This window comes from Lipotes vexillifer, unplaced genomic scaffold (assembly GCF_000442215.2).
Source record: "Lipotes vexillifer unplaced genomic scaffold, Lipotes_vexillifer_v1.1 scaffold71, whole genome shotgun sequence".
NCBI classification, from domain to species: domain Eukaryota; kingdom Metazoa; phylum Chordata; class Mammalia; order Artiodactyla; family Lipotidae; genus Lipotes; species Lipotes vexillifer.
This window is the reverse complement of record NW_006793703.1, coordinates 7,282,187-7,301,252: the sequence shown is the minus strand read 5'-3', so window position 1 is coordinate 7,301,252 and position 19,066 is coordinate 7,282,187. Positions and strand designations below refer to the sequence as shown.

Below are 19,066 nucleotides of genomic sequence, written 5' to 3'. Positions count from 1 at the left end.
TTCCTGCTGTACTTAGTGCCCTGCAGTGAGGATCCTGCAGACCTGGGGCTCACTCCAGCAGGCCAGTCCGTCCCCTCTCATTTCAGGAAAGCCCTTTTGTGATTCAGGTAGGGGAAGAGGAGTTCAGGGCTCCTTTTACTCCCAAGTCTTGGATTTTTAATATTCCATTTGTATTACCAGTATACCTCTGTTCCCCGGAGCTACTGGGGTGGAGTGCTGTGGGAAAAGGCTAAGTGTGAATTTAGTTCATGTTTTTCTTATAAGAAATGGAAGTTTATTTTTATATCGATATTACTATGTGATGAACTGAGTATGCAGATGTTGGAAGGAAATTTCAAAACTATAATCCTAGAAGAAACGGGCAGTATTGCAATTTGGAAGCAGCTGAGACCCCATAAGAGTTTTGTTATCTAAATGTTTGGGTGAGTGAATAAGGACTGTCCTGTGAAATCTAACACAGCCTCTTGAGGAGATAAAGTTGACAGTCCGATGGAGGATGACACACATTCACCAACCTTAAGTAAGATTTTTGTGTGAAAGGGGGTGAATGTGATCATGCTGATTACTAGGCCTCTTAGCTGGAGGCAGATGAGAGGCAGGGGTAGTTTTATAACTGGCACTTTGACTCATTTGTGGAGCTGGAACATGGGGGCCATTTGGTGAAACTGCACAGTTAGAAAGGAAGCAAGAATTTTCCAGAGCTAGATAGAGAAATGATGACAGAGAAGTAAAGCCCTGCTTTCATCTCTTTAGCATTTATTCTAGAAGCTCAGTGTAGTGGGCTTTCAGAGGCAATAGGATCTAAATTCAGAAAATTTATTTAACTACCATGGAAGGATAGGTATGAATTGCCTCTGTTTGCTGTGGAATGCCTCTTTAGACTAATGGTACATCTACTTTGCTTTCTAAGGACAGTTGGGGGATGCAGGGGTGGGATGTAGGGTATTATGAACTAGCTGGAGATGATCCACAAAATGAAAAATCCACACACAGGTCACTGAGTTCACTGGTTAACACATACCATTGAAATTGGAGTGAAAACTCCTTCCTTTGGCCAAATCAAGCAAAGATAAAAGTCTCAAAAAATTCTGAAGGCAGCATCAGGAAATGAGTTTCGGTCTAGCCCTCCAAGACCAGTGAGGAAAGCTGTAGCTTCTGTGCTTTTGAACAGACTGGGTAGGAGACTTTAGGGGTACAGAGTAGAGGAAAAACAAAACTAACCTCCTTTGTTTATCCCAAGCTTGTTGGCTAAATTTTTTTATAGGTCTGAGAGAGAAACCTTTTTTGAAAAAGAAATAGTTGTAAGCCTTGGGAAAAGTTCTGTTTTTTGCCAAGTTAGGATCAGCATAGGCTCCCTGCCACCTTAAATGTCAAACCCCCGCTTTGATTAATAAATACCCAGTGTGAGAGTTACAGCAATAAGAGGAACGGGATCTGTTTTTGTTTCAAGTGTTTACCTCTTAGTATGAAATTAGTAAGACAGTTCGTAGACCTCACCCTGAATATACTGCATCTGGGTATGTTGTTCTCTCTCTTCAATGGTGATCATTTTAAAGGCCTAAAGGAAGCTGGGGTTCATCCCGAAGAGTAAATGTTTCTTGAACTGATTTTGTTCTGTGGTACAAATAACATCTGTGTATATCATATGTGTATATATCTGAACCAAGCTGTATGCAGAGAGGTTGATATAACTATATTTACAGAAGACAGTTTTTACAATTAAAATTCACATTTTAACGTGAACACGTGTGCTGCAGTCCTTCACTTGGTCCAAGAAATGCGGCTTGTGGTAGGAAGCAGCAACAGCCCAGGGCACGAGCAGAATCCACGGCGCTCAGCACTGACCTCGCTTACGGTGATGATGGAAGAAACCAGAGCTGGTGCCTGTCCTCCCTGAGGCCACGGTCTGCATACACGTTCTCCAGGTAATGGAAACCGAAGTTGGAAATAACCGTCCCCATTCCATCAGAAAAGCCAGGACTGTGCACCCACCACCATATCAGACAACTTCTGGAGAAGGACCCCACGGAGACCAAAGCTTTTTTGTTTCACGTCTTCCTCCTACTAAAGTTTACTTTAAAACAAACATTATATACTGACACACACACACACACACACACACACACACACTTACTTTATTTTTAACCTTCTGGGGAGTGAGTCATTTTAAGGCAGTAGAGACTCAATTCCTAACCTTGTTAGCTCTGTGTTCCAAGCCAGGTTCCTACCTTCCAAGTGACATGACCACGTATTACCTATTTCCTAGGGTTGTGAGAACACAGCTACTCAGTCGCACGTGTAAAGCACTGGCACACAGTAATTACAGCCATGCATGCAAATTGGCCATGGGGTTAAGCAAAAGGCTTTATACGGAACTATATTTAATATAAAATATCTGCTCTGTTTTTAATAGAAATATTCTTGGTTTTTGAGTGAAATTAGTCTGACAAAAGGTTTGTACTAAACAAGAAGGGGGGACTCGGCTTCTCCTCGGACCCCTCAGCATTCCAGGTCTAGCTGACGAGGGTCTCTCATAGCTGCTGAAACATCCTCTACGTGGCCCTTATATGGAAGGACAACAGAAAGAAGGCAGTAGATGATAAGGCAACCATGTTCTCAGTAAATAGTCTGAATCAAGAAAACAAAATTTGAACTAGGACATATTTACATTTAAAAATGAATAAAAACTCATCTGCATTAAATATCCTTCCCCAATCATATGTTCCATTATTTCTATGGAAAAATTAGAATCACTAAAACACATACATGCTGGTAGCCAAGATTCTGTGCTGGTCTGCTGCACTCTGTTATAGAACCAATATATGCCAGATTCTCTTGGCTTATGTAGACTGTATTTTCTTACACCACAGCACTCCCTCTCCCCTCCGTGGGCAGTATGGAGTGGCTGCTCCTTAGACTGCATGTTTGGACCTGCCTGCTTTTTGTTGTTTTTGCAAAAGCACAGCTTTTAACACCACTCTGAAGAACACAGAGGTAAACAGGTAAGCATTATTTTATGGGCTTTTCAGTCATGGTCTTTTCGTAGCTGCTTTATAATCCTTTAAGCATTGGTCTTCACTCTCCAAGGGGTTCGTGGGTGCCGGCATATGCACTGTCCTAAAACTGATCTACCCGAGGGTGAGCCAGCCAGTTCTCCTTTCCCTCTTCCCCCTTGTGCAATTTTCCTTCCTCTTTACAAAAAGAGAACCTTACGTCTCATCCAGCTTACTGTGGTGCACTGCCCTCTGGAATATAAAATCCTCAAGGGCGCCAAGGTGATTATCATGCCTAGCTACTGAATCCTTAGCAAGGTAGGTAAGTTTCTAGTTCTCTGTCTTCAACAAACCTAAAGGAGGATCTGATCAAGCTGTTGATAGGTCACTGTGATTTTTGATATGCAGCTCAAGAGAACTGCATGACATTGTTATAACAGAATTTTTTCTATCCCATCTGCTTATTTATGTATTTACGTCTATAAGGTTAAGCCTTGTTTCACCTTAGCTGTAAATAACATGTGCTTTTGGGAGGAGACAAAATGGTGGAATAGAATGACGTGAGCTCGCCTCTTCTTACGGAAACAGAATCACAACTAACTGCTGAACAACCATCGACCAAAAAAAACGCTGGAACCTACCAGAAAAGATACCCTATATCCAAAGACAAAGAAGAAGCCACAATGAGATTGTAGGAGGGATGCAATCGTGATAAAATCAAACCCCGTACATGCCAGGTGGGCAACCCACAAACTGGAAAATAATTATACCACAGAAGTTCTTCCACAGGAGTGAAAGTTCTGAGCCCCATGTTAGGCTCCCCAGCCTGGGGGTCTGGCAACAGGAGGAGGAGCTCCCAGAGAAGTTGGCTTTGAAGGCCAGCGAGGTTTGAATTCCACAGGACTGCAACAAACAGAAACTCCACTCTTGGAAGGGCACACACAGGGTCTCATGTGCACCACGATCCAGGGAAAAAGCAGAGACCTCATAACTTACCTGCTAGTATTGGAGGGTCTCCTGCAGAGGCGGGAGGCGGCTGTGGCTCACTGTGGGGACAAGGACACTGGCGGCAGTAGTTCTGGAGAGTATTCATTGGCATGAGCCCTCCTGGAGGCCACCATGTTCTCACCAAGCCCTCGCCCCACCCAACAGCCAGAGCTAGGACGCCTCAGGCCAAACAACCAACGGGGTGGGAACACAGCCCCACCCATCAACAGGTAGGCTACTTAAAAGTCCTGCTGAGAACACAGCTGCCCGATAAACACAACCCCTGCAACGGGCCTTGCCCACCAGAGGGACAAGACCCAGCTCCACCCACCAGTGCTTCCACTGGGAGGCACCAGTCCCTCCCACCAGTAGGCCTGCACAAGCCTCTTAGACAGCCTCAGCCACCAGGGGGCAGACCACACAAGCAAGAAGAACTACAACTCTGCAGCCTGCAGAATGGAAACCGCAGTCACAAAGTTAGGCAAAATGAGATGGCAGAGGAATATGTCCCAGATGAAGGAACAAGATAAAACCCCAGAAAAACAACTAAGAGATAGGCAATCCACCTGAAGAATTCAGAGTAATGATAGTAAAGATGACCCAAGATCTCAGAAAAGAATGGAGGCACAGGTCAAGAAGGTACAAGAAATGTTTAACGAAGAGCTAAAAGATTAAAAGAACAAATAGAGATGAACAATACAATAACTGAAATGAAAAATACACTAGAAGGAATCAACAGCAGAATAAATGAGGCAGAAGAACAAATAAGTGAACTGGAAGACAGAATGGTGGAAATCACGGCCATGGAACAAAACAGAGAAAAGAATGAAAAGAAATGAGGAAACTCCAGGAGGCCTCTAGGACAACATTAAACACACCAACATTCGCATTATAAGGATCCCAGAAGGAGCAGAGAGAGAGAGAGAACCTGAGAAAATATTTGAAGAGATAATAGCTGAAAACTTCCCTAGTATGGGAAAGGAAACAGTCACCCAAGTCCAGGAAGCACAGAGTCCCAGGCAGGATAAACCCAATAAACCCAAGGAGGAACATGCCGAGACACATAGCAGTCAAATTGGCAAAAAGTGAAGACAAAGAAAAAATATTAAAAGCAACAAGGGAAAAGCAACATATAATGTACAAGGGGATTCCCATAAGGTTATCAGCTGGTTTCTCAGCAGAAACTCTGTAGGTCAGAAGGGAGTGGCACGATATATTTAAAGTGACGAAAGGGAGGAACCTACAACCAAGAATACTCTACCCCACAAGGCTCTCATTCAGATTTGATGGAGAAATCAAAAGCTTTACAGACGAGCAAAAGCTAAGAGAATTCAGCACCACCAAATCAGCTTTGCAACAAATGCTAAGGAACTCCTCTAGGCAGAAAAGAAAAGGCCACAACTAGAAACAAGAAAATTATGAATGGAAAAGCTCACCAGTAAAGGCAAACATACAGAAAAGGGAGGAAATCATCTGCACACAAATATATCAAAACCAGCAACTCTAAGAAGACAGCACAAATGCAGGATATTGGAAGTGCATTTGAAATTAAAAGACCAGCAACTTATAGCAGTCAGATATATAAACAAGTTGTTTTATCAAAACCTCATGGTAACTGCAAACCAAAAATCTACAATAGATAACACACACAGAAAGGAAAAAGGAATCCAAACAACACTAAAAGTTAGTCATGAAATCACAAGAGAAGAGAACAAAAGAGGAAGGAAAGACATAAACAAAATGAAAAGACAACCCACAGAATGGGAGAAAATATCTGCAAACGATGTGACTGATAAGGGATTAATCTCCAAACAGCTCATGCGACTCAGTATCAAAAAAACACAACCCAATCAAAAAACGGGCAGAAGACCTAAATAGACATTTCTCCAAAGAAGACATACAGACACGTGAAAAGATGCTTAACATCACCAATTATTAGAGAAATGCAAATCAAAACTACAATGAGGTATCACTTCACACCAGTCAGAATGGCCATCATCAAAAAGTCTACAAATAATAAATGCTGGAGAGGGTGTGGAGGAAAGAGAACCCTCTTGCACTCTTGGTGGGATGTAAATCGATACAGCCACTATGGAGTATGGTTCCTAGGGGGAAAGACTGGGAGTTTGGGATTGACATGTACACACTGCTATATTTAAAATAGATAACCAACAAGGACCTGCTTGTATAGCACAGGGAGCTCTGCTCAGTACTCTGTAATAAACTAATGGGAAAAGACTCTGAGAAAGAATAGATACATGTATCTGTATAACTGAATCACTTTGCTGTACACCTGAAACTAACAACATTGCTAATCAACTATACTCCAATAAATACAAAATAAAAATTTTAAAAAAACTTGAATAAACAACACAGAAAAACTGCTTTTTGATAAATGAACTCTAGGATAAAGAGCATTCTAATAAAATGTTGATTTTTAATTATCAAAAATTTATAATATTCAATTGTATCTCAATAATTTATAACATTTATTCTGTACTGAGTTAACACTTGAAGAACTAAAAAAAAGTTAGTTACTTCCACTTACATTTTTTGGTGGCAAGAAGATAGGTCCAATGGAAAGAAAATTTCAAGCATAAAAACGTTACATTATGATAGCATTTGCTTAAAGTGGTTTGGAGATACACATACGAGGATAATCGACATTTTCAATGACAAAAAACTTATTTTTGTAAATGGAGGATGACTGTTAAATTGTTATGTATTTCAGTTACACTGAACGTTTAAGACAGTGATGTAACAGTTTTATTTTAAAATATCAATATTTACATGACACCAGAAAGTACATACTTTGGCAACTAACTTCCATGAAAAATTTTAGCTGTCAACTTAAAACTGAGGGGATACATGATTTTTCAAAATACTTTTAGGAAGAACCTAAGCAGAGTAGTGTGGGGACCGCTGCTTTACAAGACTGTGTCCTATTCAGTTTGGGGGGCACCTTGTAGTAGAACCACCTGGGGAAGGTGGACACCTTTTTAAAAATGCAGATTCCTGGGCTCCAGCCGCAGACTGAGTTACCAGATTTGGGTTGGGCCCCAAGTGAGTCAGTTTTCAACATGCACCCCAGGTGGTTCTCATGCAAACCAACATTTAAGAAGCACAACTTCAGGGGGGAAAACGTATTTTACAGTATTTCAGCCATGGCTGAAGAGGGAAAACACCTCGGGTGTGTTTGTGATTAAGGAGAGAACTGAAAGACGCTAAGGATTGGAGCTCACAAAGTAGCAGCACCCATGGAGGAGCCTGGGGTACGGGACGAGGCGGCAGGAGGCAGGCGCTTCCCTAGACTTCCCAGGGCGGCCACAGAGCCCAACAGGAGAGGAAGAGCCACTCAGCCCAGGACCCTGCTTCCTACTCAGGGGAGCTAACAAGGTCTAGCCTTTCTCCATCCATTGAGGGTGGGGACTTCCTGGAACTAGCCTGAGGAAAAGCAGTATTTAGAAGGGACGGACTGTCACAGCAGAGTCAAAGCATGCGCTGCTGGGAAGCTGGCTGGCTGCAAAGCTGGGAAGCACTAGAGAGGAGGGTGGAGGGTACTTGCCATGAACAGGCCCTTGGGATCCTCTGACAGCGCTGCAGGGACGGGGAGGCCTTGGTTCCCTTTTGGTCCCAGGGTAGCCTAAAGTGCAGTCTCGGGTGCCCACTTGCAGCCCGCTCACTGGGCCGTGCTTTGCAGCAGCTGCTCCCTCTTCCGAGGGTCACAGAAGAACTGCAGTTTCCTGGGGAGCAGTTTCACCTCCACGGGCATCGCCTCGTATTCCTCGCTGTCGATGCTGAAGGAGCCCCCTGTTCCCTGTGGAGAAGAGAATATTCACAACAGCTCACGCCCACGCTGGCTGGAATTCGTCATCACTAGAGCACCGGAGCAGGTTGTTAGGGAAAAGGTCCTCCTCTCTGAGGATCTGGTCTAATGTTCTTTGAAAAGAGTATTTCGGTGCCTGTGTCAGACACGGGGCTGGTTCTGGAAATAGCCCTATTCTACCACCATGAAAAAGGTTTCAGTGGCCTCTATCTCCTCCCAGAGTATTCTGGGATTTGTGAAACAAGGTTATCATTTTCAAATGCTTACTGTAAGACAGGGTCCTGTCACGTCTTCAAGGAAGTCACAGAACATACGTGCATGTCCTCAGCCCTAATCTTCCTCAAATGAAAAGCGAGAAACAGCCAATTCTCGGAGGAAAGCCATTACAGCCACTTGATGATTCTCATGGTTCTTTAGGACTCGCTTAGATTTATACCTAAGGTATAGCAACATTAATATTACAGATTCTATAAAACCCTTCTGTAACTCATGCATTTAATTCGACATTTGCTGCATTGAAACTATGGTGCCAGCCACTGTGGGGACACCTACCTTTTTGAACACCTTAGTTTAATAGCCACAAGTCTTCAGAGGCCACCTGTAGTAAGTTTTTTTTTCCACTTATAGGTTATTCTACTAAGCTTGGCATTTCCCAGTGCAGAAAAATTTACTGCCATACTGAAAACTGCTTCCAGATCCTTTTTAAAAAATGTGAAGCTAGGACTTCCATGGTGGCACAGTGGTTAAGAATCTGCCTGCCAATGCAGGGGACAAGGGTTCAAGCCCTGGTCCGGGAAGATCCCACATGCCACGGAGCAACTAAGACCGTGTGCCACAGCTACTGAGCCTGTGCTCTAGAACCCACGAGCCACAACTACTGAGCCCACGTGCCACAACTACTGAAGCCCTTGCGCCTAGAGCCCATGCTCCGCAACAAGAGAAGCCACTGCAGTGAGAAGCCCATGCACCACAACGAAGAGTAGCCCCCACTCGCCACAACTAGAGAAAGCCCGCGCACAGCAACGAAGACCCAACGCAGCCAAAAATTTAAAAACAAACAAACAGTGAAGCCATAATCCACTATTAACATTTGCTAACTGGAGAACTTTGTGGGTACAGTAGCTATCTGCATAACTTACATTCAGAAAAATAAAAGCTCAGGAGACCTAAGGATCACTTTACAGAACCTTGGCTTGACAACACCGGAAGTCTTCAGGAGCCCAACTCTAAACCCGTGACTCAGAAGGGGCTTCTGTCATCTTTTCAGGTCTCCCTTAATGTAACCCAGAGCCTGGCACAGTGCTCAGCACGTACAAGGTACCTAAAAAAGGGTCTGTTAATAGGAAGGAGGGGGAAGAAAACAGGAAGGCAGACAGACCAGGAAAGAACCACAAGCTCTGGGACAGCTCACCCCCGCTCACCTCAGGAAGAAGCAAAGTGCAGCGGCTGGCCTGAAGACACTCGGTGCCGTCAGCACGCACCTTGGGGTCTCTCACCTTTTTACTTCTGTTGGTACAGGAAAAAGCAAGCTTGGAAACCAGTGCTGGCAACTGCATTCAACTGCAAGAACATAGCAAGTTCTGCCTGTCTTTTGATGATATGAAATAGATGGACTCATAATCTCTTGAACCATACGGGGTTCTGTGAATAACTTTTCCCCCAGTGATTCTTGCTTAGTGTTGAGACATGTTCTAGATTGAGCAGGTTTATTTATTGCAGAGAACTGTGCTGGAAGTTAAGACTGATTTTTCTCTGAATTGTTTTGTATTTTTAAATAGTTCCATGTATACCTAACTCTTGGGCTATTTAAAAATCTCAAATTTAAAAATTGGAATGAAATGAAATTCTTTAGAAAAAAGTACTAAACTTTTGATATTTGGTACTTCTTGTGAGTCTATTACTTAAAGGAGAAAATTTTTTATTCTAATTTAAACTAGTTATTTATATGAACAACCAATCTCAGTAGTTCTTGAATGATTCTCCATATTGATATAAACAATCTACTTAGCATAGTGCATCTTTACTTTGACTACATGGCTTTAGAGTAAAATTATCAGCCTGTCCACACACGTGCACACGCACGTGCGCGCGCACGCACACGCGCACACACACACACACACACACACACTCCCCCTCGTGTATATACCCTTCAGCCAGTTAGGGTCAGTGGAAAAGGGGTAAAAACTAATCTCAGAAAATTAGTCCGTTTTTTATCATTCATTAACAAGAGTAATTCCTTCATCTATGAAACTTCATCCATTTTCTAAAGCAGCTTTACAATGTTCTTATCAGATACCCAGAGGAAACGGACATTACTTGATTTCACTTCCTGTAGAGACCAAAAGGAAACCATGTTCTTTCTGCTGCTGAAGATGATGACAGCAACAACGCAGAACGTAATGACTTCGTCTAATTTAAGCAGTATCACCGGTTTTTCTTCCGATTTTTGGATGTCAGTATCATGAAGGAGATGCAAATACAGCTGGTCCCACTGGCCAGACTTTCAGTTAAGACACTGTGTGGCTTCTGGACCCTTCCCAGAAGAAAGACTTTTCCCTTCTTCCTTTTACTACAGTGAAGTAAATCAAAGGCTGCAGAAGCAGCTATCCAGCAACTGAAGAATTGGTACCAAAGGCGAGAATAACACAAACTGATGCAGGACATTGTACTGCCGGTGCTGGTGCAGAGAATGAAGTGTAGCCATGGAGACCCGGCCGCTGCAGCAGAAATGTCCAATCCTTAGATGGGCGCCAGAGGGAGCTCTGAGACAGAGCTCATAAAAAGCTGAGAAGATTCCCAGTTGGCATGGTAACACACAGCCTCCTCAGATGCTTTGAAGGCTGGCAGAGGGTTGAGAGCATTCTTAACCAATAAAATTCTGGCAGAGGTAGGGCTTAATAAATCAGACAGGACCTGGAAGGGTATTTTGTAGTGGAAAAGGGAAAAAAGCCTGGAAAATGTCCAAGGTACTCGATACCTTTTCATCAATGCCCTGGGAAGAGAGCAAGGTGGGCTGACGTGAATGGTACCTGATGCTGTGAAGTGCTTCACACTGCAAGAGTTTTCCCACACAGTCCCTTGTATGAGACCCAAAAACAATCCTGATAGAGGTGATTGTATCACACCATTCTATACACAGGGAAAAGGATTCAGAGAAGGTAAAGGATTTGTCCAAGTCATAAGGCCAGTGAGTGGCAAAACCAAGATTTGTACCCAGTAGTTTTGACCCTGAAGCCAAAATTCTGGGCATGATGCCACACAACACTGAATCCTGTCATTTCAGTCGAAAGACAAAGACGGCTCCCATACTCTGATCTTCCCGAGATGAATGGGTGAGGCCACAGTAAGAGAGGTACACTACACATGCCAACTCAAATGAAAAAAGGATGCTATGGTTCCCAAACCAGACAAGTCCTCGGTTGGATCTCTGTCTTGGAGTGCATGGGCACTCAGATTGGTAAAGTCTGAGAATACAAACTACTTAAAGCCTCACGGCCTACAAACCCCAGTCCACTTACCCTATAGTTATGAAGTCTCCTTTGCTGACCGTGTTGGGTTCCATGCAGATGTTCATAAAGTCTTCTTTGCTCTAAAAAGGTTAGGAAAACTAAAATTAATGCTCTAAATTTTGGCTAATGCAGCCTGTTGCCCTCCTTTAGCCTTAGAGGGTTGCGGTTGGAGCTGTGTATTACGGAAGGGACTTTACTTTCAATGACTTTATCCTGAATATATCCTCAGTCCTTTTTTTTCTTTTTACATTAAGACCTTTATTGAAGTGGTATTTACATACCATAAAATTCATCCCTATTGCTTGCTTTTTTTTTTGTTGTTGTTGTTTTTTTTTTTTGTTTTTTGTTTTTTTGCTATACGTGGGCCTCTCACTGTTGTGGCCTCTCCCATTGTGGAGCACAGGCTCCGGACACGCAGGCCCAGGGGCCATGGCTTACGGGCCCAGCCGCTCCGCAGCATGTGGGATCCTCCCGGACCCGGGCACAAACCCGTGTCCCCTGCATCGGCAGGCGGACTCCCAACCACTGCGCCACCAGGGAAGCCCATTTGCTTGTTTTTTTACTACATACATAAGTTAGGTAAAAACTCAGGTTTGGAGGGTTGTCAAGTTCTGTCACTCACTAACAATCATAGCTGTTAGAGTCTCTAGGGTTCCCTCCCTGGCAGGCCAAGCTTTCAGCCCCTCTCTCCCAGCAAGTCTCCACCCTCAGTGTACGTCGTCGTCATGCCGCACTGGCTTGGATCAGCTTCTTGAGGTGGAGAGCCCCCAAGTATCTGTGTTCTTTTAAATGCTATACATGCAAACTTGGTATGTGACCAGAGTTGAAGAGCAGCAATCCTTTTATGCCGTGGCAATGTTTTTAAAACTCTACATTCCCAACCACAGAATGTTCTGGAAGAATTGAGCTACAAGGAAGTGGCTATAAAAACAGACTTGGTTCCTGTGCCACTCCCCACCCTCCCCCCGTCTCCCCACAATTTACCACCAGTTGGCGGCTAGCAGTACAAACCTGGCCCTCTGTAAATCAATCCCAACACTTCTGTGTCTGCTTCAAATACAGGTTTGTTTATTTTGGGGCAGCTTGAAAATCTGTAGCCTCAGGATCACCCCCAGGCCTCTGAGAGCTGACAGCCTGTGCCTAAGATTAAAGGGCACTACCAAAGCACAACTTTACATCTCAACTAGGAATTACAAAACATAGAGGGATAACTCTGCTCCAGGGTCACCTTTTGTTAAATGACTTAATGTCACCTGTGTACCATGAACTCTTCTAAGTGCTAGGGTTGTGTCAATGAATGAAAAAAAACAAAAATTTCTGCCTACAAAGAACTTACATTCTACCAGACAGAGTGGAAGGGATAAACAAAACACAACCATAATACAACAATAAACTTCATGTATATTAGAAGTATGTTAGAGTATATCCGTATAAAAATAGTAAATTGTGGACTGTGTATGTATATTAGCATAAACAGCAAATTATAGAGTATATTAGAAGTATTAGAGTATATTATAAAAATGAGATAAAAGGTGGTATTGGTGGCATTTTCAGTATATGTGCTACCGAAGCAAGCACGATTGGTGGCGTTTTTAAAGAGGGGTTCAGGTAGGCCTCACTGACAAGGTAACCTCTAAGCAGACACTTGAAGGAGGTGAGGGCATCGTGGAAATCCAGGGCAAACTCTAGCAAACATCACCTGGAGGGCCTGTTAGAACACAGGTCAGAGCTTATGGTTCAGTAGATCTAGAGTGAGCCCCAAGAATCTTCATTTCTAACAAGGTCCCAAGCGATGCTACTGCTGCTGACCCAAGGCCCACACTTTGAGAACCACTGGTCTAGGGAAGCGCAGGCCACACAAAGGGCACCGCCAGGGCAGGGGCCTTAGGTGGGAGCAGGCCTGACGTGGGAAAGAACAGCGAGGAGGCCAGTATGGCTGGAGCAGAGTGAGAAAAGGGGACGAGAGGAGATGGAATCAGAGGGTTCAGGCACTGCAGCAGGAGGGCCTTGCGCACCCCCACGAGGAAGTTGGCCGTTAGGCTGAGTGAAGTGCGGAGCCACTGGAAGGTTCTAAGCAGAGAAATATGATTTGGCTTTTTTAAAATTAGGATCTCTCTGGCTACTGTGTTTAAAGGAGAAGAAAAGGGAAAAGGGCAGGGAGACCCCTTAGGTACATATCGTAATAATTGGGCTAAAAGACGATGGTGGCTTGGATCAGCTGGCAGCGGACACTGTGAGACGCGCTGGCAATATTTAGAAGGTGAAGCCGCCAGGACTTCCTCTGAGATTTGATGTGACGAGAAAAGAGGAGCCAGATGTTTGGCCTGAACAATGAAAAGGGTGGGATTACGATCGACTGCGCTGCAGGAAGACGGGAGAAGGCAGGTTTCGGGGGTGGAAGGGAAGACCAGTAACTCGGTTTTGGACATGCCAAGACTGAAATGTATCTTAGACATGGAAGGGGATAAGCAGATATACATGCAAGTCAAGGCTTTGACTTTTGTTAAGAGTGCAAGTGCGAAAATCAATGTGTTGTGCTACAGTGACAGGTTCAGCGAGAAAAAGCCTTATTATCTCAGTAGTGGCTGGAAAGGTACTCGATAAAATTAAAGATCCACCCATGATAAAAACTCTGAGCAAACAGGATAGGAGTGGAAGGGGACTTCCTTAATCTGATCAAGGGTATCTACAAAAAACCCCATCAAACTCAAGAAGGAAGCAGTGAAGCCTTTCTCTCTCAATCAGGAAGGAGACAGGGACGCCTGCCATCACTGCTTCTGTTCAACACTGTACTGAGGCCCTAGCCTATGCGATAAGACAAAAGATCAGAAGAAGGTTAAGTATTTGAAAGGAAAAAATCATATCAACTGCACTACTTGCAGCTGATGTGACTGAATCTATAGAAAATCTAAAGGAATCCATAAACTTAATAAGAATTGTTAGGTTGCTGACGCAGCATCAATATAAAAAAATCATTACATGTCCATCAACTAAATCAGACAGTTAAAAAAATAACAATTTAAGAGATACTGTTTACAACAGTATCAGAAATTAAGATAACTAAGAATCTACCCAGCAGGACAAAATCTTATAGAGAAAGCTATAAAACCTCATTGAAAGACATTAAAAACCTAAATAAATGAAGATACGCCATATGCATACGATAGAAGAGTCAATATTGTAGAAATGTCATTTCTCCGCAGATTGAGCTACAGGCTCAATGTAATGCTGAGCAGTATTATAACAGATTTTTATGTGGAACTTAAACATTCTAAAGGATTTACAGAAGTCAAAGAGCCAAGAGACTCTTTAAGAAGAAAAACATAGAGGGACTGACTATAAAACTATAATAATTCAGAGAAACATAGTATTAGTACAAATATAGAAAAATAGAGCAAAATGGACTAGAAACATCATGTATACAGATACTTGACATATGACAGAGGTTTACTGCAGATCGGTGGGGTGTCGGGGGGAAGGACATTTCAATAAATGGTGCTTGGACAACTGGCTTTCTATATAGAAAGAATATAAAACTGGAGCCTTACCTCCATCATTCACAAAACTCAATTATAGGTGGGAGTACTTCTTTATTAAGTAAATATGGAATCATTCGCTGCAAATCATGTTAACCTGGTTTTTCATTTAACAATATACAATGAACGTCTTCCCATGTCAATAAATAGAGAACATTTTAAATACATGTACCAAAATGTGTTTCTCATCAGTGGCCTGATGAGTTTGGTTTCACATATTTTGCTATTATAAATACAGTGAACATAGCTCTACAAGAGATCCTAATTTTCAAGCATTCCACACCTCTCAGGCCTCTTTCAGACTCTGAATGGACTTTTTTTTTTAATGATAAATGAACATTTCGAGCTGTATTACATGGCAGCTTCATGAATATTTTATTGCATTTGCTTTTATTTTTACAAAGAGGATAGAAAAAAAAATGAATGCTGCTGCTGCTGCTAGTGATAAGCAGCACAGGATCATATACTTTTATAATTGGCACAAAGATAAAAAGCTCTCGGCACTCTGAATGAGGCTAATCTCGAGCCACAATCACATACATACTCACTGAACTCAATCCATTCATTGGTATTCAGTCATCAGAGCGAAGAACAAGGTTAAAGAACATGAACAAAACACTGGAAGTACATATCATCAGAGACTGAGTATAAAGGAAATGTATAATTAGAAATCTTATCTTTCTTTTTAAGATTCCTCTTTTTAACAGAGTATTTTCTTAACCTTAATACATTCACTTTCACCAACATTTTCAGACTCTCTACATTATGTATCATCTGATTATTTCTGAAGGATAAATTTCTAGAAATATGCTTAATAGGGCCAAGGGTATGCTTACATTTCCCTCAAGAAAACCTGACAGCCCATTTCCCTATGCACACCGACAGTGAACACTAGCAGGCTTTTTAATCTATGGCAATTCAGTATTTAATATTTTAATTTGTATTTCTTTGATACTGAGCACTTTTTCTGTTTCTATACCTATGAAATTCAGAAAGAAGTTATATCTACCTGATAGTGTAGTTATGAGGATTACATGAGCTGACACTGTGTAAAATTCTTAGGACAGTGCTTATCATGTAGTAAATAAAAGCGATTTTTTTCATGCTTATTTCCTTTGTGAATTTCTAATTATGCCCCCTGCCTGTTGTTTATATTAGTCCTTTGCCCATTTCTTATTGATTATCCTAACAGTTAAGTATAAAGGAAAGCTATTAACTCCTGGTATATCACATCCTAATATTTTTCCCACTTTGTCATTTAAAAAAAATTTTTTTAAGGTTGATAAATTATAAAGGAAATCTAAAAATGAGTGTCATTAAAATTTTTGTTTATAGTTTCTTTTTTATTAGAAGTAGACAAATGCCTCAATATGATTTTTGGTTAGATGACAGTCTTGGAAAGGCCTTGTCCTCCCAAGTTTATATTGATAATCACTTAAGATTTCACTCTAGTGTTTTGTTTTGTTTTGTTTTAATGCGGTACGCGGGCCTCTCTGCTGTGGCCTCTCCCGTTGCGGAGCACAGGCTCCAGACACGCAGGCTCAGCGGCCACGGCTCACGGGCCCAGCCGCTCCGCGGCATGTGGGATCTTCCCGGACCGGGGCACGAACCTGTGTCCCCTGCATCATCAGGCGGACTCTCAACCACTGCGCCACCAGGGAAGCCCTCTAGTGTTTTTAATAGTTTTATTTTCTTACATTTAACCTTTTAATCCAACCAGAATCAATTTAGAAGGTGAAAAGAGCTATGTGATCCAAATGTTATACGATGGACATGCATTACCTTTATAATTAAAAAGCAATCCAATACTCTGAATATTAATATTGGAATCAAACTTCTTACTACACTTGTCCCCCTCATTCATCTTACTACATTCGTATGTTCAACTCTATGTGCCAGTTTTCAGACTGACCAGGTTAGTTGTGAACATACTACTTTGATTCACATAAAAGCTGAACATAATGTTAGTCCATGGTTCAGGATAGCTTTCCTACTGGCATTCTCATGAACATAAACTACTAAAGTTTTCTCTAGACCAGGGGTCAGTAAACCCTTACTGTGAATGGCCAGATGGTAGATGTTTTAGGCTTTTGGGCCATTCAGTCTCTGTCACAACAACTCAGCTCTGCCACTGCCACATAAGAGTGGCCACAGACAACATGGATATGGATGAATATGGCTATGTTCCAATAAAACTTTACTTGTGGATGTTGAAACTTGAATTTCGTATACTTTTACCTATCACAAAATATAATCCTTCTTTTGACTTTATTCCAACCATTTAAAAACGTAAAATCAATTCTCAGCTTGCAGGCTATAGTAAAACAGGTGGCAGACCAGTTTGCTAACCTCTGCTTTATTTCAAAAAATTTTTAGCGTATTATCTATATCAGCATTATCCAGGAGAGCTTTCTGCACTATGGAAATATTTTATATTTGCGCTTTTCAATATGGTAGCTACTAGCCACATATGGCTATTGAGCACTTGTCATGTGGCACAAGTAATAAGTTTTAAATTTTGTTTGTATTAATTTAAATTTAAGCAGCTACTTGTGACTAGTGGCTACCATACTGGTCAGTGCATGTTAATAGACTGGACTCAATATGTAAAATAGAGATGCTTGTGTGTATACATATATACATCTATATAAATGTGGATGTATATATAGTTTTCTCTCCTAGAGACCTAAATCTACATATTTAATATAGTCACAAAAATAATGGATATTTACTCAAGTAAAAGTTCCACAAATTTTTATTCCCATGACAAATGGGATTAGGCTAACTCCCATCTCTAAAGGCCTTTTGCCCTCAGTTCTCTCAGGCAGAAGGCTTGGCAGCAGATACCCGATCAGAGCCCTTTAAGCTTTTAGGCACTTCACTCGCTGTTTCTTCTCATTGCTATTATTCCTCAAAGGCACCCCACATCCTCCTGTCCTGATCCTTCCCTCTCTATCCTCACAGGGTAAAAATAAAAACACCAAGTTAGTGGAAGAGCATGTAGCCTTTGTCACTTTTTCCCAAATGCTTTTCTACTTTAAAAAAAAAAAAAGCACACTTACTGCCAGGTCAAGCTGACTGTTCTGGGTCGTGATGGACAGTTCAAGGGTGGACAGCTGCACTTCTTTCCAGACCTCTGGGCTCACCTCTTGGGGGGCTGCGTGAATGTATTCGATACAGGTCAATGTCTCCCATGAACATCTCAGCACCACCACCACGGCCAGCTACCAGTGGCTCAGATGCCCTCCCAAGCCCATCTGCTGACCGCGCCCACCCCCACCCCGCCACCCCGCTTAGTTTTCTTTATCTCATACTTTTGATACACAGGTAAAAGGGCCAGGCTCAAAATGGAATCTCTATGCCTGAGACATCCCTATAAAAGTAGCCACAATAACATAAAGGTTGGTGACAGAAAGAGGGAGTCACTGGGAATCACAACTGACACAGGCTGTTCCCATTCATGGGACACTGCTGCTGCCATTTGTGGCCTGCACTGTGCACACAGAGGGCTGAGTTCAGTGATGCTGGAAAGGCTTCCCCTGCCCTAGGAGAGTCGAACACTGAGGTGGGGTCTGCTTCAGGCAGGCCTGAGCTGACCAGGGCTTTCCAATCGTCAGTTCCCGCGCTGCTCACCGTCCTGCGGCTGTACCCAGTAGGATGCGAGCCTTCGTAATATTCTCCTGTACAAAGAGGGCCGTGGAGGGGTCTCTTCTGCTCCACTGGGAGGTCGCTCTGTAGGTCCCGTGTACGAGAGAGAGGCTTGATGAGTCTGAGGCCACTCCTTAAATGTGAAGAGACAAAAACTATCATGCAACACGATTCCAAACTCTTGGGGTTTCTCTCTACAAAGGACGTATTCCACCCATATCTGCTCGAAAGCTAACTAGTTATCTCCTCTCATGGGATGAAATTATCTCTAATTTGGAGTGTGGAATCCTCAAGCTTTCTTTTCCTATTGAAGGCCTATAGGAACCCAGTGGCTGTGGCCTCCATTGCTCTCCTAACACAGAGCAGAGAGGAGATCAAAGTGGACCAGCAACCAACCACTGCTTACACTTGTCCAAGAAAACCTCAGTATGAACAAGCATAGAGTCATCCGATACTTTGACTTAGAGATGGTGACACAAACATGAAATCCAGTTGTATCACATACCTTCTTTGCTTCTGTTATCATATTCCACTCAGAGACCAGGCTGGTTTAGTCCAGCCGCGAAA

At 42.6% G+C, this 19,066-nt stretch overlaps 1 protein-coding gene across 1 annotated transcript in view; it reads right to left on the bottom strand.

The window, feature by feature from the left end:
* Positions 1-6,397: 6,397 nt before the first annotated feature.
* AGK (acylglycerol kinase) overlaps positions 6,398-19,066 on the bottom strand; it is an 88,526-nt gene continuing 75,857 nt past the window's right edge. Inside the window, exons 12-16 of the mRNA XM_007466626.1 lie at positions 18,485-18,632; positions 17,914-18,008; positions 11,325-11,395; positions 9,228-9,312; positions 6,398-7,797 (exon numbers count right to left, since the gene is read on the bottom strand). Of these exons, the coding sequence (XP_007466688.1) occupies positions 7,660-7,797; positions 9,228-9,312; positions 11,325-11,395; positions 17,914-18,008; positions 18,485-18,632 (537 nt within the window). The 3' untranslated portion in view covers positions 6,398-7,659. The remainder of the gene's footprint in view (positions 7,798-9,227; positions 9,313-11,324; positions 11,396-17,913; positions 18,009-18,484; positions 18,633-19,066) is intronic.